The 26,551-nt window shown below is 34.5% G+C and overlaps 1 protein-coding gene across 1 annotated transcript in view; it reads left to right on the top strand.

Annotated features, from left to right (window-relative positions):
• The window catches only part of Hmbs (porphobilinogen deaminase-like protein l(3)02640), a 152,003-nt gene that overhangs the window by 48,651 nt on the left and 76,801 nt on the right, over positions 1-26,551 (top strand). The window contains exon 4 of the mRNA XM_090381014.1: positions 20,167-20,300. Coding sequence (XP_090237140.1) covers positions 20,167-20,300 — 134 coding nt within the window. The remainder of the gene's footprint in view (positions 1-20,166; positions 20,301-26,551) is intronic.

Below are 26,551 nucleotides of genomic sequence, written 5' to 3'. Positions count from 1 at the left end.
TGTAATATTCCTCGTCGATATCGTGAGCAGTCTGCAGAAGCTCAAACTTGTTAAGTTCCAGTACATACTGCTTTTTGTCCTCGTCTGTTATCTCAAAGACCTTGGTATTATTTACTCGAGTCAGTTTTTTCCTTTCCTACGTCTATATCAAGTGTACATCTTACCATTCTGTGAATACTTCCAACATTTACTTTATTCAGGACAGTAACATTATTCACAATATATCTTCTGTTAGTGAGGATGAAGTGGATTCCATTAGTAGTTAATCCATTCGGACTTTTCCATGTCTACTTTCTGATCATCCTTTTCTTGAAAAAAAGTGTTCATTACTGACAGTCCTTGAGATTCTGCAAATTCCACAAGTCTTTCACCTCTTTCATTTCTTTCACCAATTCCAAAATTTCCTATAGTTCCCCTTTCTGCGCTGTCTTTTTCCAACCTTAGCATTGAAGTCTCCCATAATAATAGTGTATTGGCTTTTCTGCTGATCTAGAAGACTCAATTTCGGTGTACATTTCTTCAACTTCTTCATCTTGGCTCGATGTTGGTGCATAAATCATTATAATCTTTAGCTTGTAGCTCTTAGAAATCTTGAGTATTAGTCTTGACACCCTTGGTGATGTACTTTTGAATTTCAAAATGTTGTTTTTAAAATCTTTATGGACCAGAAACCCAACTCCACCTTCACTCCTTTCACTGTTTCCATTGGTGTACAGCAGATTTCCACTTGATAAACTTATAAGTGATTCATTTCTTCTTCTTGTTTCAGCCAAACCAATGCTATTCCAATTAACATTTTCTAATTACTTTTCCAGCTCTAACATCCTGTCTTCACCGATGAGTGATCTTACGTTATAACAGGCCAGGTTCAATTTCCGTGTATGGCAGCCTGGTCGTACCAGAGATTCATAGCACCCTCTGCTTCCACTCTGATCCTCTCGCTGCCGTAAGAGGGAGAGTGAAAGCTACTGGGGACTGAGGGCCATTTGTTTTGTTGTGCTGTCATATGCTGGAGGGTTTGGTCTTTTCCTCTTCACGCTGACCAGGCGTCTTGAAGAGAACCACTCTACACATTCGTTGCCACCTAAGTGACGTAACAGGGCTTACCATCGAGAAGGTGTGCATGAGTGGATTTTAGGGAGGCAGGCCAACTGCACTTCTCCTAAATCTTCTGTAATAGAGAGATATTGGATCCATCAGTGTTATAGACTGAGTGTCTGATAACACACAGGATACCTGTTCCCCTGTAAACCCCGATATATACCATCACCAATATCATTAATAAATACAGAAAACAACAATGGACCCAACGCTGAACTCTGGGCGACTCCACTAATAGAATTAGTCTGTGAAGAGCAATGCCTGTTGATTATCACTCTGTCATCTCCCACTCAACCACCCCTTTATCCATAGCAGCAATTTGTCTCCAATGCCACACTGCTCCAATTTGTGCAGCAGCCTTCCATGTGCAACAGTATCAAAAGCCTTTCTAAGATCCAAATATATGATATCAAAGTTATTCCCTGCATCCGGTTGCTTTGTGACCACATCATAGTATCCAGTCAAATTGGCCAGACAAGACTTTCTCCTTAACAAACCCATGCTGTGTCAGAGCTATAACTAAAGTCCTTTCTACATGATCCTGAAGTGCTTCTTTAATCAGTGCCTCTGTTAATTTCCCTGGAACAGAAGTTAAACTAACAAGTCTATAATTACTTCTGTTTCCCTTTGATCCTCCTCCTTTGTGAATTGGGGTCACATTTGCACATCTCCAGTCCATGGGTACCACCCCTGATTCCAATGAAGCTCTCATTATTATAGCTAAGGGTTTGCTTACTTCCTTTGCTGCCTCCTTTAATATAACTGGATAGATCCCATCCACACCGGTGCATTTTTTATGTTTATCTTCAATTTCCCCTCCACTTTTCTCTCAGTTATTACAAAATCATCTAGATCACTGCCAGTGTTTAACTCATGTCTGGGATTCCCCTCTCTGAATAACTCCTGATGGGTGAATGTAGATGCAAAATACTCATTTAGTTTGTTAGTCACCTGAGCAGGATCATCAACAGTTGAACCATCAATATCCAGTGGACCAATCTGATTCATCCCTTTCTTTCTGGAGTTTATTAGCATTAGCATTTTTAGCATTAGTAGAGGCATTTGATGCAAGAAAGCAAGCTTATGCAGCATCAGCCAAAAAAAAAAAAAAAAAAACCCACTTCCACTTCACCCCTCTGTTCGTTCAAAATACCTGTCCAGCTGAGCCTTAAACTTATTTAGGCTATCAACCTCCACCACAAGGGATGGAAGTCTGTTCCACCAACCAACACACCCGCTGGCTAAAGGCAAATTTCCGCACGCCTATCCTACATCTGTCTTTCCTCAATTTGAATTTATGCCCTCTCAGGTGATTTTTCTGAGCTAGAGGAAGAATCCCATCAGCATTGAGCATGCTTAAACCATTCAAGGCTTTATACACCTCTATCAGATCACCTTGCTGGTGCCTAGTCTCCAGACACTGTAATTTGCAAAACTTAAGCCTTTCTTTGTAAGAGCACCCCTTTGTTCCATTCACTATTCTTGTTGCCCTTCTCTGTACTCGTTCCAGCTTCTCTGTACTCGTTCCTTTATATAGGTAAAGAACTCTTTGTTGTTTTTCTGTGCATCCTTTGCCAAAGATTTCTCATAATCTGCTTTTGCCTGCCTATTCTCCTTTGTGACTTGGTTACAGACCAGCTTATATCTATCATAGGCTTCCATACAAGACACATAATTGACTATTGCATGGCTTCATATATATGCAGTATTGTAAAAGGTTTCAGATGAATTACTAAATCTACTGTGCAAAGTTTTTTTAAAATTTGTTGTATATCATATTCAACACTATAGCCAGGGAAGCATAATGCAGTCTACTCTTGAGATGGGAGTGCAGTAGCATACAAGTTTGATTTTGCCATTGTTCAAACCCACGTCTGCTAAATACAGTCAGTCCTCGTATAGCACGATAGTTGTGTTCCTAGAAACCCTCATGCAATGCAAAATCGTGCAATATAAACAACAGGCCCTATGGGAAAAATAGGGTTAGGTGCCGACTACCCAAGATTGAACACACATTTGTAACCAAAACATTACCAAACACAATAAATAATCGTAATAAAATACTTACGTATTTTATTATGACTATTACCTAATAAAATATTGCTAATGCTTTTGCTTCTATCATAAGAAAACTTGTTTTTTGTTTCATTTTCTATCCAAACAGATGACAGCCGTTCCATCTCTTCCAATTCTTTGTGTCCTAATCTAATGGATTTTAATTACACTTTGAGTTGTTCCTGCTATGAAAGTTGTTTTTATTTTCTCTGCATTCTTTGTAATTCTCGGCATTATCTCATTTAGGTCTGTAGCACGTGCAATATCACATGGTCTTTCATTTCACTCAAATTGTTTCACAATTTCATATTTTTTCTTTATCGACAGAGGTGGACTGGCCATAAGCCTTACCGGGGAAATCCCGGTTGGTCAGAGGCCGGTGTGATTTTGGCCATAAACCATAGTATGAGGCCACTATAAATTTTCCTGGGTAAGAATTTTTGATCCAGTCCGCCTGTTTATCGATATTGCTTTTCTTTTTCTCTCTGAAGGACGCTTCCTTTTCACACCTTTTAAGTATTTTACTCATTTTTAGGGAATAAAGCACAATTACAAAATGAGGAGGCTCGCTTGATACACATAAACAAAGCTGCGCGTGTGTAGCAACTGAATAAACAACGCCGTAAAGGCAGAGATACACTATTAACACCTCACATTTTACTAAAGCACATTTCTGGAGGTCACTACCATAAAACAATTTCCAGTTGCGTTCCTGCTAGTGGAATCTGTTATAAACTGGTAATAAACTCTATCTAATTGCATTTGCAATTATACCGATTGCTGGAATTGTGTTGGTTTTTATGTTATTATGGTGAAATGTGTTTCCCCTTCACTGATATAAAAAACAAATACATTTTCAGAATCTTCTCTTCATTCCTATCGTGTTGGGGTGATTCTGCGTTCGACTGCCATTTCTTGTGAACACAAAGATGAATCGTGCATAAGCGAATTCGGTTCATGTTATATAAGATATCGTTCCCCTATTTATAAATTGTGTATGATTGAATTAGTGTAGTGCAAACACGTGTTATACTAGGACTGACTGTACGGTAATAGCCATATTCTCATCGATGATTAAAGTGTAAATTTCTCTGACTGTGTAGTTGTGCCAGAGTATTAAAAAAATACTTTATTTACATACGTAAACAGAGTATTTTTAATACTCTGTTTACATATGTAAAGTACTCTTTGCTTTTTTTCTTTGCATCCTTTGCCAAAGATTTCTCATAATCTTCCTTTGTGACTTGGTTACAGACCAGCTTATATCTATGGGCTTCCATGTCACCCATTAATTTATATGTATCCCATGCATTTTTCTTCTCTGACGCATGTCTCGTTAGTTCATCTGACATCCATTTAGGCCTAAACCTTGAACAGTATTTCTTAGTTGGTATGTAAAGCCTAATAGCATTCCAAGATTAATTCTTTGAATGCTTCCCATTTTGAATTTTTTATTGGTATCATCATCATCAGTTGGTCCAACTGTATAGAATTTAAATACCGTCTCAGACCTCCGTAGTCATCTTTAAGAAAGCAAAAACCGTTCCTTTACCCTTGATGGTAGTTACTGCTTTCAGTAAATCCCACTTCAGCACACTGTGAACACTGCTACCTAGTGGTTCCTTTATCTGCAGATTCTTAATGCATGAAGAATCACTACTGATAATCAAATCAAGAGTATTACTCCCTCTAGTTACCTCCTGAACATGCTGCTGTAGAAAACAATCATCCAATAAATCCACAAAAGCCTTGCTAGTGTGTGAATGACCAATCCACAAATTCCAGTGTCAATATCCGGGAAATTAAAATCTCCCCGTATAAAACTCTGATTTACTGACCCACTCTATTTCCATGTATACAGTTTTTATTATACTCATCAGAGTCATTAGGCCTATAACACACTCTTGAATTTTGATCTCCCAGTGCTTATATCACACCAAACTGACTCGACACTGCACTGTCCAGTAATGTCGACTGGCTGCACTTCCTTGAATTTTATTTGTTTAAAAAAGTTGTAAAGGTTTAGAAATACTGTTACAAACAATTTATGTACTGCAGAAAAATATTAAACCATTTTTGAAAAGAAAAATTGTTTGATATCTGCCTCCAATAAAGGTTGCTGTAGAAATACTTTACTGCAAGGATGCAAATTTACTTTGTGCAGATGTTGCATTAAAATTTGTTTAATTATCAAGACAGTTCAGTACCCTAAGTAGAAAACTTGACAAAGAATTAATTAAACAAACCAGCTATTCTGATGTCTTGTAATTTCTTCACAATCAGGACGATCCATAAAGATGATGATGACTACAACATTATTCAATAAAACATCTTAAGTGACTATGACAAAACTAATAAGAAACAGCAGAATGCTTGAATATAAATGATGAGAATAAAAATTCTAACAGTCATGAAGATGTTCTTTGAATACCAGGAGCACCCACAGTTCATTAACCATGGAAGAAAGTTTTCATTTAATGATTAAGCAAATTCAGCATCAAATTTGATGAATTTGAAGTGCTGGTCAAGACATCAAAGGGAGTCATTGTTAGGAGATCAGAGACGTGGTGTCACACAGATATAAGGAATGTGTAATTGGAATATGGGGAGTATAATGTATACAGAAAGGACAGACAGGAGAGCAAGGGAGAAGGGGTTATACTGTTAGTTAAGAAACAAAATCTAAGGCAGTGCATCTGGTTGACATTGGTGGACAGTGCAACGTTGAGCCAGAACTGTGGATAATCGTACTTCTCTGAGTTGAGCTTTATCAAATTCTTAATCTTCAGTGGGAGCAGAAATTGTCTTGGTGGTGAAAATCAAATGCAAGTAAAGTGTATGAATTTTAGCACAAAGATTTGAATAAAATTTACAAACATGTTTATATAATATGTAAAATAAGAGAAAATAAAAAAGAGAAAGGCATAATTCCATTTCATTTTGGGTGTCAGTACTCATAGGCTGGCATTGATGGATTCGTTGTTTTTGCTCGGCATTTAATTAATTTGTTAGGGTTTAATAAGTATGAGAGCAACAAGGCTCAACGTGGTCTACCTTATAAATCAATTAACAAATGAATAAGATTACTTCTATAATTATATGTAGAATACAAATAGCACTGTGTTATCCATATTGGATAACAGAGTGTTGATTCTGAAGCATTCTGCATATAATTATAGAGGTAATCTTCTTATTCATTTGTTGTAGTTTAATGTAATCTCACTGTTAAGTTAATTTTACATAATTCATCATTATGTGTTCCTTCAGTCTCTACGACTTGTTGGTAGTACTGACTTTTTGCCACATCTCTCTGTTAACTGCCAGCTTCTTCAAGTCCTGGTATGATCTTGTATCCCTTTGCAGTTGCTTTATGAAATTGTTTCTGGGTTGCCCTCTGGGTCTAGTTTCATTAATCTTTCCTTCTATAATCAGGCTTAATATTTCACTGTGTCTTAGGTTATGTCCGAACCACCTTTCTCTTCACTCTTTGATTAGGTTTATCATTTTTCGTTTTTCTCCTAGCTCTTCTAAGACTTCTTCATTGGTCTTTTTTTTTTTTTTTTGGTCCAGCTTATTTTCTTGAATTTTCTCCAGCACCACATCTCAAATGCTTCAATTCTCTGTCCATCTCGTTTGTTTATCGTCCAGGTTTCGGATGCATATAGGGCCGTGTTCCAAACATAGAATTTTAGAATTCTTTTCCTTATATGCTCATTCAAATACATTGTCAGAATTTTTTGTTTTTCCTTGAAAGCTTGTTTTGCTTGCCCAATTCTTGCTTTTATTTCGTTGGTACATCTTGGCTCAGCATTTGTCCTAAATATTTAAATTTTGCTACTTGTTCAATATTATTGTTTCCTATTTTGATGTTTATAGCTTTGGGGTCCTTTGAGAATGTTACACAAGATTGGTGAGGGGAATGAAGGGATCCTGTTACCAAGAGAGGCTTAAGTTCTGCAAATTGCAGTGGCTGGAGACTAGGCACCTGTGCGGTGATCTGATTGAGGTATATAAGGCCTTGAATGGGTTGAGCATGCTGAATTCTGATGGGATCCTTAAACCCATGTTTAGTCTCTAGAGCAAAGTTTCCGGCATCCCCCCCCCCATACTTCTCCTTCAACCCATGCACGGTACTAAGTACTATAGGTTTTGATACCTTTCTTGTTTGGGGTTTTCCTAAAAAAAAAAAAAACTTGTTCTGATTACAAACCTAAGGAGGCTTAAATTCAAACTAAGAAAAGACAGATGTAGATTAGATGTGCGGAAATTTGCCTTTAGCCAGCGGGTGGTTAATTGCTGGAACAAACTTCCATCTGTCGTTGTGGAAGTTGATAGGTTGAATAAATTTAAAGAGGAACTGGACAGGCACTTGGAGGGAATGGTGTGTTGTGTTTTTTTTTTTTTTTTTTTTTTGGCTGATGCTGCATAAGCTTATACACTTGCTTTCTTGCATCAAATGCTGCTGCTACTACTACTTTTTGTTGATGTTAATTTTCATATAAGCCTCTGCTGTGTGGTTGATCAGCTTTAACATCTCAATCAGGTCACTCCTTCTGGTTGCTACAATTGCTTGATTATCTGCAAATTTTATTGCTTTTATTTGTTGGCCATTTATGGTCACTCCTAAAGTTTCCAAGGGCTTCTGCCATCATTTCCTCCAGATAGAGGTTAAATAGGCCTGGTGAAAGTAGGCAGCCTTGTTGTACTCCTTTTTCTATTTTTGTTGGGTCTGTTTCCAAGTTATCAATGTATGCTATGGCCTTCTGGTCTTTGTACAATTTTTTTTTTAATTTATTAATAAAAAATAAATTGGAGTTAATTTATAATAATTAACTCTAACTTAATGGTAGTAACTTAAATCTAACCCTGACTGTTTAGAATGGTCACTGCTTATGTCTCTTTCTCTCTAATGTGGCATATGCCATGATGGTTATTTTGTATAGGCTTATATACAGTAAAGATTTATTCATGAAAAAAAATTAAAATAGTTACATTCATCTGAGACTTTGTATTTAAATTGATTTCATTTATGCTATGGTTTTCATTTTGTTTCATTTTGAAACAAAAAAAAAAAAAATTAATTTGTTTTTTGTGATCACATTCTGGATATGTTAGGTTCCATATAATTTTTTTTTTTTTCACTCTTATTCTTAATTTATATATATATAATGTATGTGTGGTTTGTAAAATAGATAAATAGTGTGGGGAAATGAAAAGTACACAAGATTTTGTCAATAATAATAAATTTTGCTTTCTTTACTGCTGCACTGCTCCAAAACGTGCAGTGCAGCAGTAAAGGAAGCAAAATTATATAAATGTGTGGTTTGTAAAATAGATAAATAGTCTGGGAAAATGGAAATGAAAAGTATACAAGGTGCCTGAACTAAGAGAAGTTTAAGGGATAGTCGAAAATGGAAGTGAAGTAGTGGTTCAACAGGTGAAAGAATTTGAAAAACCTAGTACAAAAATGAACTGGGACTGAGGAAGCAAAAAAATAATAACAAATAAATAACTGTATTCAGATATGGGAGGGCAATTTTAGCAAGAGGTCAAATCAGAGGATGGCAAATATGCAAAATCTGTATATAGTAGATGAAAAATTGATACATAGTCGGGTAATTCATCAGGGGACTATTCCTGACCATGTACCAGGCACTGCATTTCCAAACTTTTCTATAGTATTAGAAAAAGGGGAGAGAACAGATATGCAGCTTTTATCATAATATTAATAGACAAGGCAGTCCCAGTGCAGTGTAAAAATAAAGTTAATCATGTAAATACAAATTTACAAAAGTGTAAAGTGAAATATAATCTCTGAATTTTAATTATCTACCCCTTTAACTTAACCTTTCACCCCTTCTGCACATCACATTTGTATTATGTTTTGTTTGTTTGTTATTTGGTTTTTAGGAGCATTAGCAACTAAGGCCATATTGCTCCGGGAATATGCAGTGGTCATTCCCTGACCTTTCCGCATCCTCCGTATTTGGTGGCGACGGGCTCGAACCCCGGTGTAATCAAGAAGCGTGTGCTATGCACTGCTGCTCCTTCCCACCTGGCTATGGAGGTGCCTCATTTGTATTATATTTCACTTTACACTTTTGTAAATTTCTATTTCCATGATTAACTTTATTTTTACACTGTGTTGGGGGACTACCTTGTCTATTAATATTATGATAAAGGCTGCATATTTGCTTCCCCCCCTTTTTCTAATACTATAGACAAGTTTGGAAACAGTGTCAGGTACGTGGTCAGGAGTAGCCCCCTGATCATCTACTATATTCAGATTTCTTTTCATCTACTATATTCAGATTTTGCATATTTGTCATCCCCTGATTCAACCTTTTGCTAAAATTGCCCTCCCATATCCTGAATATAGTGTTATTTTTTTATTATTATTTTTTACTTCCTCAGTCCCAGTTCATTTTTGTACTAGGTTTTTCAAATTCTTTCACCTGTTTAACCACTGCTTCACTTCCATTTTCGACTATCCCTTAAACTTCTCTTAGTTCAGGCACCTTGTGTACTTTTCATTTCCATTTTCCCAGACTATTTATCTATTTTACAAACCACACATTATTTATAATTTTGCTTCCTTTACTGCTGCACTGCACGTTTTAGAGCAGTGCAGCGGTAAAGGAAGCAAAATTTATTATTATTGACGTACAATAACTTGTTACTTTCCTTTTCTGCTTATTTTGCTTCTTAACAGTTGTATATTACTTATATTTATTTATTTATATATATATATTATGTGAGGTAAAAAGTTAGACAAAAGCAATAAAAATAAATAAATATGGCTATATAGCTATCATTATTTTAAATATCATATTTATTTTAATTATCAGATATATATATATATATATTTATAATTATTGATAAAAAATAAAGAAAGGAAGTTAAAACGACAATAACTGTAACTAATATGTATGTAATATTTATGAGTCAATGCGGTTATAAGCAATCATGCAATACACCCATAATGTCTATAATATTAAGGATAATATAAAGAACCATTGGAATAAGTAAATCAATCCAATAATAATACCATCAGGGATCTAAGAAAATGCAAAAAAAAAAAAAAAAAAAAAAAATATATATATATATATATATATATATATATTATCGCTTTTTACCGACAATCTAGATAACTTCAACTGGGGCCAACCACCCAGAATGAAGGCAAAAAACAACAAGAAGTTCTCTGTTTCTGTGATGATCAATATATGCAAAGTAATTTAAATCTAACCAAATATAAACCAGTATAGGCTGGATGTAAATCGAATATAAATAAATCGAAAGAAGATAATAAAAGTTTAAAAAATTTAGAAATATTAGAATCAAAGGTAAGAAATATAAGTAAAATATAAATGTAAGCATATATTAATCATCGTTGACCCGACAGAACGTAATTTAATGATTACAATAAGATTAAATATATATATTGACCGTATCTAGGACATAATGTAATAGTCGTCAAAATAATATGTGGTGTTCCCTATGTGATGGATACGGTAAAAATAAATAATTAAATTAACGCATAGAGAAACATGCAGATAGTAAGAAGAAAAACTAAAGGAGTAGGAATAATAGAACCTGAACTCCATAAAGGCGAAAAATAGTTGTATAGATAAGAAATAGTTTCTCCTACGTCCTCGGATTGCCCTAATAATTTCAGAGAAATAAAAGTAAAGAGTGTAGGACAGTTTAAAGACATTACATGATATAAGTTGTGGCTCGGGTATGCCCGGGATCGCAAACCCGTTCCTATAGTAGGACCCTGAGCTGAATTTGCATGTTATCTCAGCGTGAACTTAAGTAAATTTAAATGAATTTAACTATATATATTAAAAAAAAAAAAAAAATGATACACTGTAATTTGCAAGCCGGTGGGTACAAGTTTTCTACGCCGTAAGACACCAAGAATGCAAAGTGTATCCTATTTACATATATACATGGCACTAAATATAACGATTATATTGAAAATTATATTAAAACAATAGGTTCAGAAAACAAATTTTTGAAATTAATTATGTTTATCGCTTTCCTGAAATGATATTTCAGGTAAGCGATAGGGAAATTATTATTGATCAACCTGCCGTACAACGCTGTTAAGCCCGCTGAACAATTTTTATTACTATTGCAGATATAAGCAATCCTTAGACATTGCGATAAAATTATATTAGCATGCACTGATTTTGATATATTAGATTTCCAGTTTGTAAGGCTGACTACGTTAAAATTAAATGCATCTCTTTTATTATATATGTTTACGTCTATATTATTATTATGGAATATTTCTATATGAAGATCCAGATAATTTGCTATAGTATCGGAATTATTAGTTTTTTCCAATACTAGTTCTACTGGATATAATTTACTGTAATCCTGGACAAAATGTGGACAATTAAAAAAACACATATCATCTGCGTATCTATATATAAGTAGGTTATCTTGGAATTCTTTCTGTATAATGTAGATAAAGGTTTGCGATTATGCTTGATGCTGGACTTCACATAGGGGTGCCAGTCACTTGTAGATATAACGATGTTCCGTCATATACATAATTATTAAAGATGCATAATTTTATTAGAGAATCCCAATAGGTTAAATCAACCTTTATAGCATTTATATTTTCTAAATATAGTTTCTGGAGGATGACTTAAGTTATCAAGATTAATGCTCGTAAATTGACTGTTAAAGTCAAATGTTTGTATTTGATGAATATTGTTATTTTTTAGAGCATTTATAATAGGTAAGTTATTATAATAGTTTTATTTAAGTTATTTAATATAATTTTAAGTAATTTTTCTAACATTTTTCCGGGAAATTTAGCATAACTATCTCTACATGATGTTATGAATCTAAAAGCAATCGGTGTTTTATGAAATTTGGGTATGCCATATATAAATGGATATTTTAGGTTATTATACTATAACTTTAATTTTTTATGTAATGCAATTAATTTTTTGATTATTATATTAGAAGATGTTATCTGTTTATATGTATGGCTAGACTGTAGTTCATTTTTTAAAATTTCTATATAATATGCTTTACATCATCATCATCATCAGCCATTTTCAATCCACTGCAGGATGAAGGCCTCTCCAGCAACTTTCCAGTTCCTTCTGTTTTGAGCACTGGCCATCCATTTACTACTCAAAAACTCATGAATTTCATCTATCCATCTCCGCTTTTGTCTTCCAGGTTTTCGTCTAGTGCCTCTTGGGTACCATTCTGTTATTTTCTTAGTCCATCTGTCATCATGTCTTCGAGCTATGTGTCCTGCCCAAGACCATTTTAGTTCTTTAGTTTTGATAAGAATGTCCTTTACTTGAGTTTGGTGCCTAATCCATGTGTTTCTCTTCTTATCTAACAGTCTGATTCCCAATATAATTCGTTCCATTCTTCGCTGTGTAGTTCTTAGCTTCTCTTCCATTCTTTTGGTGAGTGCCCAAGTTTCACTTCCATAAGTCATGGTGGGGAGTATACATTGATTCATTATTTTACGTTTCAGACAAACTGGGATATTGCTCTTCAGTATGTGACTATATTTCCTGAATGCTATCCATCCAAAATTTATTCTTCTCTTGACTTCCAGCCATTTATCATTATTACAGCTAATAACTTGTCCCAGATAAGTATATGACTCCACCTTTTCAATTACTGCTCCTTCAATCATTATTTCCCTTTCTGTGGCATACTTGTTTATCATTACTTTTGTTTTAGCCATATTCATCTTTAGTCCAAAATCCTTACTAACTGTGCATAACTGATTAAGATTTTCCTCTAATTCTTTGGGATCGTGGCTTATGACCACAATGTCATCTGCAAATCGTAAATGGTTTAGGTACTCTCCGTTCACATTGACTCCTTTCTGCGACCAGTCTAATCTCCTGAAAGCTTCCTCAAGGGCAGCAGTAAACAGCTTCGGAGATATTGTCTCCTTGTCGAACTCCTTTCTCGATTTTAAATTTGCTACTGTCTTTGTCTAGTCTAATAAAGGATGTAGCACTCTCATATTTTCTTCAAAATCATAATATATGGAGTATCTATGCCTTGTCTTTCCAGTGCCCGAAACATTGCCTTATGCTGTATGGAGTCAAATGCCTTTTCATAATCCACAAATGCCAGGCATAATGGTGTTTTATATTCATTTGCTTTCTCCATTAGCTGTGATATTACGTGAAGGTGATCCATAGTTGAGAATCCTGTCCTAAAGCCAGCTTGCTCTTTCGGTTATTCTCATCAAGTATTCTTTCTAATCTGTTAGTAATGACCCTTGTGAACAACTTGTAGATATGGGATAACAAGCTAATTGGTCTATAATTTCCAATTTCGCAGCAAAACTATGATTGCGTTATTCCACTGCTTAGGCATCACACCTTTTCTAATGCACTTTGTGAAGAGCCTTGTCAGTTTTTGTGTTATGTTTCTTTCTCCCAATTTTAACAACTCTACAGTAACTTCATCTTCCCCCGGGGCTTGCCGATTCTTCATTTTCTTCAATGCATGTTCTACCTCATCAGGAAGAATATTGGGTATGTCGTATGTGTTGCTACTTTGCAATCCATCTTCCCCACTGCTGGTATCATTCCCTCGCTCCTTGTATAATTCTCTATAGTAGTCTTCTGCTATTTGAATTATGCCTTCTCTGCTGTTTATAAGTACACCATCGCTATTCTTCAGTTTCAGTATCATTTATCTTTCTGTATTACTGCTCATGGCTGCTGATTTAAATCCTTTGTTTTCCCTTAATGCTTGTTCTACTTTTCTTGTGTTAAATCTTCTTATGTCCTCTCTTGAGTTTCTTTCTAATGGCTTTGCATAACTCAGTATACTCAATTTTCTCCCTGTCAGTGTTTTTCTTGCTCTTCATTTGTCGTCTTTGGTTCATCATGACAAGTGTTTCTTGACTAATTTTTTCTTCTTTGGATTTCTGTTTCCCTATAGGTTTCTTGGGCTTTATCACTTTCAGAAAGTTGTAATATTCCTCGTCGATATCTTGGTCCTGAGCAGTCTGCAGAAGCTCAAACTTATTCTTAAGTTCCAGTACATACTGCTTTTTCTCCTCCTCTGTTATTTCAAAGACCTTTGTATTATTTACTCGAGTCGTCAGTTTTTTCCTTTCCTTTCCTACATCAAGTGTACATCTTACCATTCTGTGATCACTTCCAACATTTACCTTATTCAGGACGGTAACATCATTCCTGCTAACATCATCATGCTTTACATATGATTGCATAATTGCAAGCAGCTTTGTCAACGGGAGTAATTACAAAATGTTCATGTTTATCTTTGAGCTGCCTATTTATTAATTTGGTATTATATAGATTATACTGTATGAATTTCAATTGATTATATTTGCTAGATATGATATTAAGCATTGTAAATAGCCACATGTGGTATGCTTCCACCGGTATGTTATGGTTGTATGCTGATCTTATGCAGTATTTAAGTAAATCTAGATATAACAATTTTTTAAAGTTAGATTTATTAACAGGTAAATTAGGTCGAAATTTAAAACCCAGTGATAAAATATCTCTAAGTTCAGGATATGGGATTATATCTAATTTGCCGGTTATAATGTGATTATGGTTAGGATCCACGTACCTATGAAATGAAGGTTTGTGGCAAACACATATATCCTGTCCGATGTTAATATTGTGAAGGTTTGTAGCTATTGTTTTATAGTTACACGCTTTAAGACCAAATGGTCTAGAATATCTAAATCTGATATTAATGTAAATTATTAATAGGCAGCAAGTCATTACGTAAATTAATAGTTTTATGTATATCTAAATCATCCATTAATTTATTTTGAAAGTATAAGATGAGGACAGTTTTCTGGCTGCTTGCTAACATTCAAAATATGAAATCTGAATTTGACAATGTCTGATATGATGTGCATAAGATGAGAAGATACAAAGACGTAATCATTGATTTTTCTATTTAGTGCTTTGAGTACACTAAGTTTAATACTGAAAAGTGTGTTATGTATTTTACTAATATTTATAGGATCCGTGTCCCACATTTTGAATAAATCTATGAAGTCTCCTATATGTTCTTGGTTGCTTTTATGTGTTGGATTTACTATATTTCCTATTGCGATTATATTTACGAAGTTTGGCAATTTGAAACATATTATAAACGCAAATATCTTTTAAATTATTCGTCATATATTTTTGATTAAATTCATTATTTAGACCATATGGATATAGTATTTTATATTGTAACATGCTAATATCTTCTTGCAATAATCTTTCATTTGCGTTATTAATTACGTTAAGTATTGAAATGAAAATTCAGAGAACTTCTTGTTGTTTTTTGCCTTCATTCTGGGTGGTTGGCCCCAGTTGAAGTCATCTAGATTGTCGGTAAAAAGCGATTATTTTTATATATTTTTTTTTTTTTTTTTTTTGCATTTTCTTAGATCCCTGATGGTATTATTATTGGATTGATTTACTTATTCCAATGGTTCTTTATATTATCCTTAATATTATAGACATTATGGGTGTATTGCATGATTGCTTGCAACTGCATTGACTCAAATATTATTTACATATTAGTTACAGTTATTGTCGTTTTAACTTCCTTTCTTTATTTTTTATCAATAATTATAAATATATATAGAAAAGCTTTGCTTGGGTTAAGTAGGTTAAGTATACACTACCTAAGATTGCTTTTTCTATTATATTTCTTTTTCTATTTTCTGAACTGCATCGATCCTTCTTAATTTTACCTTCATGGATTTATGATTGCGCATCTTGATTTTAATTTATATTTTATTTTATATAAACTTTGCTTTTACTTTATTTTATATTAACTTTGCTCTTATTATGTCACTTAAATATAATAATAATATACTACATCGGCAGAGTAGGATAAAAGTGACCGAGGATATTATTGTTGCCCTGGATAGTAATCCTAACCATGTTAATACATCGACACATACACAAATATCACACACTTTACAGAGCAGTTTAGCATATAATGTTTCTGGCACTAATATCCGATCACCATCTCTTAAATTTCAACCTTGTAACAACAAATTATGTCTTACTTGCCCCTATATGCATCCTAATCATGCTACAATTAATACGAATTCACATATATTCTGTAAAATGAATAACGTCATATATGATCACATGTCGTACTTGCAATGTTAAATATATTGGTCAAACTAGCAATAATCTAAATATTAGAATGAACCTTCATCGTTCCGATATTAAAACTTATAATAACAAATCCAGCAAGAAAACAGGTAATCTGGAACATGATATTGAATTCAGACATTTCCAAAAACATACTTTCGGTAATATTTTCATTTCAATACTTAACATAATTAATAACGCAAATGAAAGATTATTGCAAGAAGATATTAGCATGTTACAATATAAAATACTATATCCATATGGTCTAAATAATAAATTTAATCAAAAATATATGACAAATAATTTAAAAGATATTTGCGTTTATAATATGTTTAAAATTGCCAAACTTCGTAAATATAATCGCAATAGGAAATATAGTAAATCCAACACATAAAAGCAACCAAGAACATATAGGAGACTTCATAGAATTATTCAAAATGTGGGACACGGATCCTATAAATATTAGTAAAATACATAACACACTTTTCAGTATTAAACTTAGTGTACTCAAAGCACTAAATAGAAAAACCAATGATTACGTCTTTGTATCTTCTCATCTTATGCACATCATATCAGACATTGTCAAATTCAGATTTCATATTTTGAACGTTAGCAAGCAGCCGGAAAACTGTCTTCATCTTATACTTTCAAAATAAATTAATGGATGATTTAGATATACATAAAACTATTAATTTACGTAATGACTTGCTGCCTATTAATAATTTACATTAATATCAGATTTAGATATTCTAGACCATTTGGTCTTAAAGCGTGTAACTATAAAACAATAGCTACAAACCTTCACAATATTAACATCGGACAGGATATATGTGTTTGCCACAAACCTTCATTTCATAGGTACGTGGATCCTAACCATAATCACATTATAACCGGCAAATTAGATATAATCCCATATCCTGAACTTAGAGATATTTTATCACTGGGTTTTAAATTTTGACCTAATTTACCTGTTAATAAATCTAACTTTAAAAAATTGTTATATCTAGATTTACTTAAATACTGCATAAGATCAGCATACAACCATAACATACCGGTGGAAGCATACCACATGTGGCTATTTACAATGCTTAATATCATATCTAGCAAATATAATCAATTGAAATTCATACGTTATAATCTATATAATACCAAATTAATAAATAGGCAGCTCAAAGATAAACATGAACATTTTGTAATTACTCCCGTTGACAAAGCTGCTTGCAATTATGCAATCATATGTAAAGCATATTATATAGAAATTTTAAAAAATGAACTACAGTCTAGCCATACATATAAACAGATAACATCTTCTAATATAATAATCAAAAAATTAATTGCATTGCATAAAAAATTAAAGTTAAAGTATAATAACCTAAAATATCCATTTATATATGGCATACCCAAATTTCATAAAACACTGATTGCTTTTAGATTCATAACATCATGTAGAGATAGTTATGCTAAATTTCCCGGAAAAATGTTAGAAAAGTTACTTAAAATTATATTAAATTACTTAAATAAAACTATTATAATAACTTACCTATTATAAATGCTCTAAAAAATAACAATATTCATCAAATACAAACATTTGACTTTAACAGTCAATTTACGAGCATTAATCTTGATAACTTAAGTCATCCTCCAGAAACTATATTTAGAAAATAAAAATGCTATAAAGGTTGATTTAACCTATTGGGATTCTCTAATAAAATTATTCCTCTTTAATAATTATGTATATGACAGAACATCGTTATACCTACAAGTGACTGGCACCCCTATGGGAAGTCCAGCATCAAGCATAATCGCAAACCTTTATCTACATTATACAGAAAGAGAATTCCAAGATCTAGATGAAGTCATCTAGATTGTCGGTAAAAAGCAATTTTATATATATATATTTATTTTTTTTTTGCGTTTTCTTAGATCCCTGATGGTATTATTATTGGATTGATTTACTTATTCCAATGGTTCTTTATATTATCCTTAATATTTTTATATATATATATATATATATATATATATATAAATAATTATTGATAAAAAAGTAAAGAAAGTTAAAACGACAATAACTGTAACTAATATGTAAATAATATTTGAGTCAAAGCAGTTGCAAGCAATCATGCAATACACCCATAATGTCTATAATATTAAGGATAATATAAAGACCCATTACAATAAGCAAATCAATCCAAAAATAATACCATCAGGGACCTAAGAAAACGCAAAAAAAAAAAAAAAATTATCGCTTTATACCGACAATCTAGATGACTTCAACTGGGGCCAACCACCCAGAATGAAGGCAAAAAACGAGAAGAGGTTCTCTGTTTCTGTGATGATCAATATATACGAGGACGTAGGAGAAACTATTTCTTATGTATACCACTATTTTTCGCCTTTGTGGAGTTCAGGTTCTATTATTCCTACTCCTTTAGTTTTTCTTCTTCTTACTATCTGCATGTTTATCTATGCGTTAATTTAATTATTTATTTTTACTATATCCATCACATAGGGGCACCACATTATTTTGACGACTATTACATTGTCCTAGATACGTTCAATATGTAGTATGTATTATATATTTAATCTTATTTTAATCATTAAATTACATTCTCTGTCGGGTCAACGATGATTAGTATATGCTTACATTTATATTTTACTTATATTTCTTACCTTTAATTCTAATATTTCTGAATTTTCTTAACTTTTATTATCTTCTTTCGATTTATTTATATTCGATTTACATTCGGCCTATACTGGTTTATATTTGGTTTAGATTTAAATTACTTAGCATATATTGATCATCACAGAAACAGAGAACCTCTTGTCGTTTTTGCCTTCATTCTGGGTGGTTGGCCCCAGTTGAAGTCATCTAGATTGTTGGTAAAAAGCGATAATTTTTTTTTTTTTTTTTTTTCCCGTTTTCTTAGGTCCCTGATGGTATTATTTTTGGATTGATTTGCTTATTCTAATGGTTCTTTATATTATCCTTAATATTATATATAAAACCTATAATTCATATTAAAAATAAAACATAAGTCAGGATATGGCAAAATATAGTAGAGCGAAAGTTAAAATTAAAAAATAAATCAACAGGGAGGGGAAAATAAAGGTAACAAGACAGAAACAGTTGCCGAAAGTCTCCAAATAATTCAGAGCGTTAAATCCAGTTATATAATAATTTAGCGTTTTTCTCCCCCATAAGGTACCAGTTCCAAAAGACTTGAAATATCACCGAAAAGGGACTAAAAAGAACTACTAAAAGAAAAAATAAAATATAGACTGACCATTATGCCCCATATCGACAGAGGACTAAGAGGCCAATAATGGTCATGGAATCGCTGCATTTCAATCGATTCCATGACCATTATTGGCCTCGTGGTCCTCTGTCAATATGGGGCATAATGGTCAGTCTATATTGTTTTCTTTTAGTAGTTCTTTTTAGTCCCTTTTTGTTGATATTTCACGTCTTTTGGAACTGGTACCTTAGGGGGGGGGTACCGCTAAATTATTATATAATTGACATTATTTTAAACTTAAATTGGGTTTATTATTATTAATTGGATTTAAAGCTCTAAATTATTTGGGGACTTTCGGCTACAGTTTCTGTCTTGTTACCTTTACTTCCCCCTTCCTGTTGATTTATTTTTTATGTTAACTTTCAGTCTACTATTTTTTGCCATAGTACTGGCTTATGTTTTATTTTTATATGAATTATCAGTTATATCTAGGCATCATGTGGAAGATGTACATTTTGCTGCCTCTAATGATAGCTTAATATTTATTTATTTTCTTATTTTATGTTATTCTAACTTTTAAGCCATTATATATAACAGCTTATACTTACAATTCTTCTTAGATAGGAGAAAAGAGTTTGTTTACTAAAGAGCTAGAAATTTCTTTAGAAAAGAAAGAAGTAGAATTTGTTGTTCATTCATTGAAGGATCTTCCTACAGTGTTACCACCTGGTATGGTTATTGGAGCAGTGTGTAGGTATGCCATTCACTGAGCCTTCTTTGGAATGTAAATTGTTGAAAATATATTTATTTATAGGTTGATTATGAAAAGTGCAAATTTATTTACTAATCACTTATTTCAAATGACGTTCTGAAAATGATAATTTAGCATTAGCAGAGGCATATGATGCAAGAAAGCAAGCTTATATAGCATAAGCCAAAAAAAAACCCCTTCCCATTTCACCCATCCACCCACTTCAAATGCTTGTCTAGTTTTGCCTCAAACTTATTTAAGTTTTCGACCTCCACTGCGACAGATGGAAGTTTGTTCCAACTATCAACCATCTGCTGGTTAAAGAAATTTTGCACATCAATTCTATAATTGTCTTTCCTCAATTTGAATTTGTCCCCTCAGCTTAGCAAGAGGAAGAATCCCATCAGCACTGAGCTTGCTCAAACCATTCAAGGACTTATACACCTCAATTAGATTGCCGCACAGGTGCCTAGTCTCCAGATGCCACAATTTGCAGAACTTAAAATCCTTCTTATTAAGAGCAACCCTTTGTTTCACTGACCAATTTTGTTGCCCTTCTCTGTACTCGTTCCATTCTACATCCTTCCTAAAATGAGGTCTCCAGACCTGTATGCAGTACTCAAGGTGTGTCCTAACCATTGCCTTATACAAGGGGACAATCGTCTCCTTATCCCTGCCAGAAAGTTCCTATATACACTTGACAGACACAATGAGCTACTTTTGCAGCTTGTCTGCACTGCTTGAGAAACTTCATATCTGCCTGCCCCAGTTCTTTAAGTTTGTCAGTGTTAAACTTCAGTTGCCACCTCCTAGCACATCTGCTCAACTTTTCTAGATCCTGTTGCAGTAGTGTACTGTAATTAACAACCCTGACAGCCTTCATATCATCTGCAGATTTCAACATTAACATTGATATACCTTCATCAATATTATTGATAAATACAGAAAACAACAATGGGTCCAACACGAAACCCTGGAGGTCTCCACTAATAACATTAGTCCAAAAAGAGCAGTGTCCATTGATTACCACTCTCTGTTTTCTCCCACTCAACCATCCTCTTATCCATTGCAGCAACTTGCCCTTAATGATATACTACTCCAATTTATACATTAGTCTTCTATGTGCAGCAGTATCAAAAGCTTTCCTGAAATCGAAGTACATGATATCAAAATTATTTTACACATCCAGTTCCTTTGTGACCACATTGTAGCATCCAATCAAATTTATCAGACAAGACTTGGTGCCTCCGTAGCCAGGTGGGCAGGAGCAGCAGTGCGTAGCACACACTTCTTGATTAGACTGGGGTTCGAGCCCCTGACCACCAAATACAGAGGATGCGGAAAGGTCAGGGAATGATCACCGCATATCCCTGGAGCAATGTGGCCTTAGTTGCTAATGCTCCTAAAAACCAAATAACAACAAAAGACAAGACTTCCCCTTAACAAATCCATGCTGTATCTGAATTATAACGGCATTGTTGTCTAGATGATCCTGCAATGCTTCTTTACCAGTGACTCCATTATTTTCCCTGGAACAGAAGCTTAAACTAACAGGTCTGTAATTATTCATGTCACCCTTTGATCCCGCTTTGTGAATTGGGGCGACATTTGCTCATTTCCCATCTACGGGGACCTCCCCGAGCCCAAGGAAGCTTTCATAATTATAGTTAAGGATTTGCCAGGTGCCTTTTTTGTGTTCAATTTCAATTCCTCCTCTACTTTGCTCTCAGTTATTACAAATACATTTAGCTCCTTGCTGGAGTTTGATAAGCTTCTGGCCTCCACTTCTCTACAGACATTCCTCATGTGTTACTGTAGATGCAAAATACTCGTTCAGTTTGTCAGCTACCACAGCAGGTTCATCAACAATCAAACTTTCAATATCAAGTGGACCAATGTGATTTTATCCCCTTCCTTCTAGAGTTTACATAAGTAAAGTCTTTGCAGTTTTTCTTTGTATCCTTTGCTAAAGATTTCTCATTATCTGTCTTCGCTTGTCTAACCTCCTTTGTGACTTGATTACAGACTAATGTGTATATATATAACATAATCTTCTATGTCACCTGATAATTTATATGCATGGGATGCATATTTCTTCTCTACTAAGAGTCTCATTAATTCATCTGCCATCCATTTAGGCCTCAAACTTGACAGTATTTCTTAGTTGGGACAGAAAAGGCTAGTAGCTTCCAATATTACTTTCTGGAATGCTTCTCATTTAGATTCTGCTGTTGGTAACATCATCAGTTGATCCCATTTTATAGAATTTAAAAACTTTCTGAGACTACTGTAATCACCTCTACATAAGCAAAAACCCTTCCCTTTACTCTTGATGGTAGTTACATATTTAACTAGCACAGACCATCTGAGAAAAATTCTATCCCATGAGAGCCTTGCACAAACTCTCCAGGGCTGAATTGATTAACAAGCCTCTCTCATCATATGCTCCCTTTGTTCAGTGATATACAGGAATTTTGCTAGTCGGGAAAAGGAGGTGATTATCCCTTTGTATAAGGCAATGGTCAGGCCTCGCCTTGATTACTGCATATAGGTCTGTAGGCTTCATTTTAGGAAGGATGTAGATTTTGTTTGAGCATGTACAGAGAAGGGCAACAAGATTGGTGAATGAACCCTGTTACTAAGAGTCTTAAGTTCTGCAAATTGCAGCGGCAGGAGATTATTCACCTGCGAGGTGATCTGATTTAGGTGTATAAGACCTTGAATGGGTTGAGCATGCTGAATTCTGATGGGATTCTTCCACTTGCTCAGATTACAAACCTAAGGGGACATCAATGAAAATTGAGGAAAGACAGCTCTAGAATAGATGTGTGGAAATTTGCCTTTAGCCAGTGGATGGTTAATTGCTGGAACAAACTTCCATCTGTCGTGGAAGTTGATAGCTTAAATTCATGTAGGAACTGGTAAAACTTTTAGAGGGAATGGTTGTATGTTTGTTTTTTTTTTTTTTGGCTGATGCTATATAAGCTTGCTTTCTTGCACCACATGCCTCTATTACTATTGCTCCTATCATGTTTGGGCAGAATTGCAGACACTTTCAAATTTAACTCTAACTCATGACACTTTTTTCAACATTGACCTATACTTGGTAAGTGAACCCCAGGGGCTCACATCTGGTGAGTATGGGCTTGGCACACCCAGGGTCCTGAGCTGGAATCATCATTCTTCTCTTTCTTGGTGATTCCCTTCTCTCTCTCTCTTGGGGTAATTCAGAAATTTTTTTTTTTGGCTGGTGCAGCATAAGCTGCAGGCTTCCTTGCACCATATGGCTAATAATAATGTGTGCAGATTTCAACGATATCACTTTTTCTGCCCTTAAAAGATATCTGCTCTACAATGGCATCCACTTTTGCCCCTGGCAGACATATCCCAGTCCTGTTCCACCTATCCTTTTTGCACAATATATTTCCCATCTCCCTGACAATACAGTCACCAACAATAAGTAGCTCCTGTGGGACCAGCACATTCTGCTCTGAAGTTTGCTGCTGTGTTTTCTGATTCACAAGAGTGAGCTCCAGCTTTGAGTTGGGATGCTGAGAGTTTGAAGGTGCCCCCACTTTAATTCCTTCAGGTGCATCTACCCTACTCTTTAAACTCCCCCACTCTCCCACAGAATGCTGAGTTGGTGTGTTGATGTCTTTGTGTGTGCGCTAAGTACAGAGTGCTTAGCACACACAAAGACATCCTCTGTACTTAGCACACACAAAGTACTTAGCACACACACAAAGACATCCTCCTTGGCTAGGTCATGTCATGTTCCAGAAAGTTCTGCAAACATTCACAAGTTGCAGAACTTTCTGGATCATGACATGTTCCAGAAAGATTTAATTAACAATGAAAATTAATAAGATTAATAAATTCAATTAATTATTAGACTATACTACACTTGACTATACTACTAAGCTAATGCAGTGATACGTATTACGCTATTTTATTTGATATTATACCTTATGTGTCAAGTTTGGGGCTTAGAGGGGAACAGGTATCCTGTGTGTTATCAGACACTCAGCCTAAAACACTGATGGATCCAATATCTCTCTATTACAGAAGATTTAGGAGAAGTCTGGTTGGCCTGCCTCCCTAAAATCCACTCGTGCACACCTTCTCGATGGTAAGCCCTGTTATGTCACTTAGGTGGCAACGAACGTGTAGAGTGGTTCTCTTCAAGATGCCTGGTCAGCGTGAAGAGGAAAAGACCAAACCCTCCAGCAATGAGCACAACAATACAAATGGCCCTCAGTCCCCAGCAGCTTTCACTCTCCCTCTTACGGTAGCGAGAGGATCAGAGTGGAAGTAGAGGGTGCTAAGAATATCTGGGTACGACCAGGCTGCCATGCACGGAAATTGAACTTGGCCTGTTATAACGTACGATCATTCATCGGTGAAGACAGGATATTAGAGCTGGAAAAGGAATTAGAAAATGTGAATTGGAATATCATCGGTTTGGCTGAAACAAGAAGAAGAAATGAATCACTTATAAGTTTATTAAGTGGAAATCTGCTGTACACCAATGGAAACAGTGAAAGGAGTGAAGGTGGAGTTGGGTTTCTGGTCCATAAAGATTTTAAAAACAACATTTTGGAATTCAAAAGTACATCACCAAGGGTGTCAAGACTAATACTCAAGATTTCTAAGAGGTACAAGCTAAAGATTATAATGATTTATGCACCAACATCGAGCCATGATGATAAAGAGGTTGAAGAAATGTACACTGAAATTGAGTCTTCTAGATGAGCAGAAAACCCACTACACTATTATTACGGGGGACTTCAATGCTAAGGTTGGAAAAAGACAAAACAGCGCAGAAAGAGGAACTATAGGAAACTTTGGAATTGGTGAAAGAAATAAAAGAGGTGAAAGACTTGTGGAATTTGCAGAATCTCAAGGAATGTCAGTAATGAACACCTTTTTCAAGAAAAGGGTGAACAGAAAGTGGACATGGAAGAGTCCAAATGGATTAACAACTAATGAAATCGACTTCATCCTCACTAACAGAAGATATATTGTGAATGATGTTACTGTCCTGAATAAGGTAAATGTTGGAAGTGATCACAGAATGGTAAGATGTACACTTGATGTAGGAAAGGAAAAAACTGACTTGAGTAAATAATACAAAGGTCTTTGAAATAACAGAGGAGGAGAAAAAGCAGTATGTACTGGAACTTAAGAACAAGTTTGAGCTTCTGCAGACTGCTCAGGACCAAGATATTGACAAGGAATATTACAACTTTCTGCAAGTGATAAAGCCCAAGAAACCTATAGGGAAACAGAAATCCAAAGAAGAAAAAATTAGTCAAGAAACACTTGTCATGATGAACCAAAGACAACAAATGAAGAGCAAGAAAAACACTGACAGGGAGAAAATTAAGTATACTGAGTTATGCAAAGCCATTAGAAAGAGACTCAGAGGACATAAGAAGATTTAACACAAGAAAAGTAGAACAAGCATTAAGGGAAAACAAAGGATTTAAATCAGCAGCCATGAGCAGTAATACAGAAAGACAAACGATACTGAAACTGAAGAATAGCGATGGTGTACTTATAAACAGCAGAGAAGGCATAATTCAAATAGCAGAAGACTACTATAGAGAATTATACAAGGAGCGAGGGAATGATACCAGCAGTGGGGAAGTTGGATTGCAAAGTAGCAACATATACGACATACCCGATATTCTTCCTGATGAGGTAGAACATGCATTGAAGAATCGGAAAGCCCCGGGGGAAGATGAAGTTACTGTAGAGTTGTTAAAATTGGGAGGAAGAGACATAACACAAAAACTGGCAAGGCTCTTCACAAAGTGCATTAGAAAAGGTGTGATGCCTAAGAAGTGGAATAATGCAATCATAGTTTTGCTGCATAAGAAAGGAGATAAATTGGAAATTATAGACCAATTAGCTTGTTATCCCATATCTACAAGTTTTTCACAAGGGTCATTACTAACAGATTAGAAAGAATACTTGATGAGAATCAACCGAAAGAGGACAGGATTCTCAACTATGGATCACCTTCACGTAATATCACAGCTAATGGAGAAAGCAAATGAATATAAAACACCATTATGCCTGGCATTTGTGGATTATGAAAAGGCATTTGACTCCATACAGCATAAGGCAATGTTTGGGCACTGGAAAGACAAGGCATTGATACCCCATATATTATGATTTTGAAGAAAATATATGAGAGTGCTACCTCCTTTATTAGACTAGACAAAGACAGTAGGAAATTTAAAATTGAG

This window comes from Mastigoproctus giganteus, chromosome 9, assembly GCF_048544385.1.
Source record: "Mastigoproctus giganteus isolate SK-2022 chromosome 9, ASM4854438v1, whole genome shotgun sequence".
NCBI classification, from domain to species: domain Eukaryota; kingdom Metazoa; phylum Arthropoda; class Arachnida; order Uropygi; family Thelyphonidae; genus Mastigoproctus; species Mastigoproctus giganteus.
Note: the sequence above shows the minus strand (reverse complement) of the source record. Positions and strands in the feature narration are given on the sequence as shown.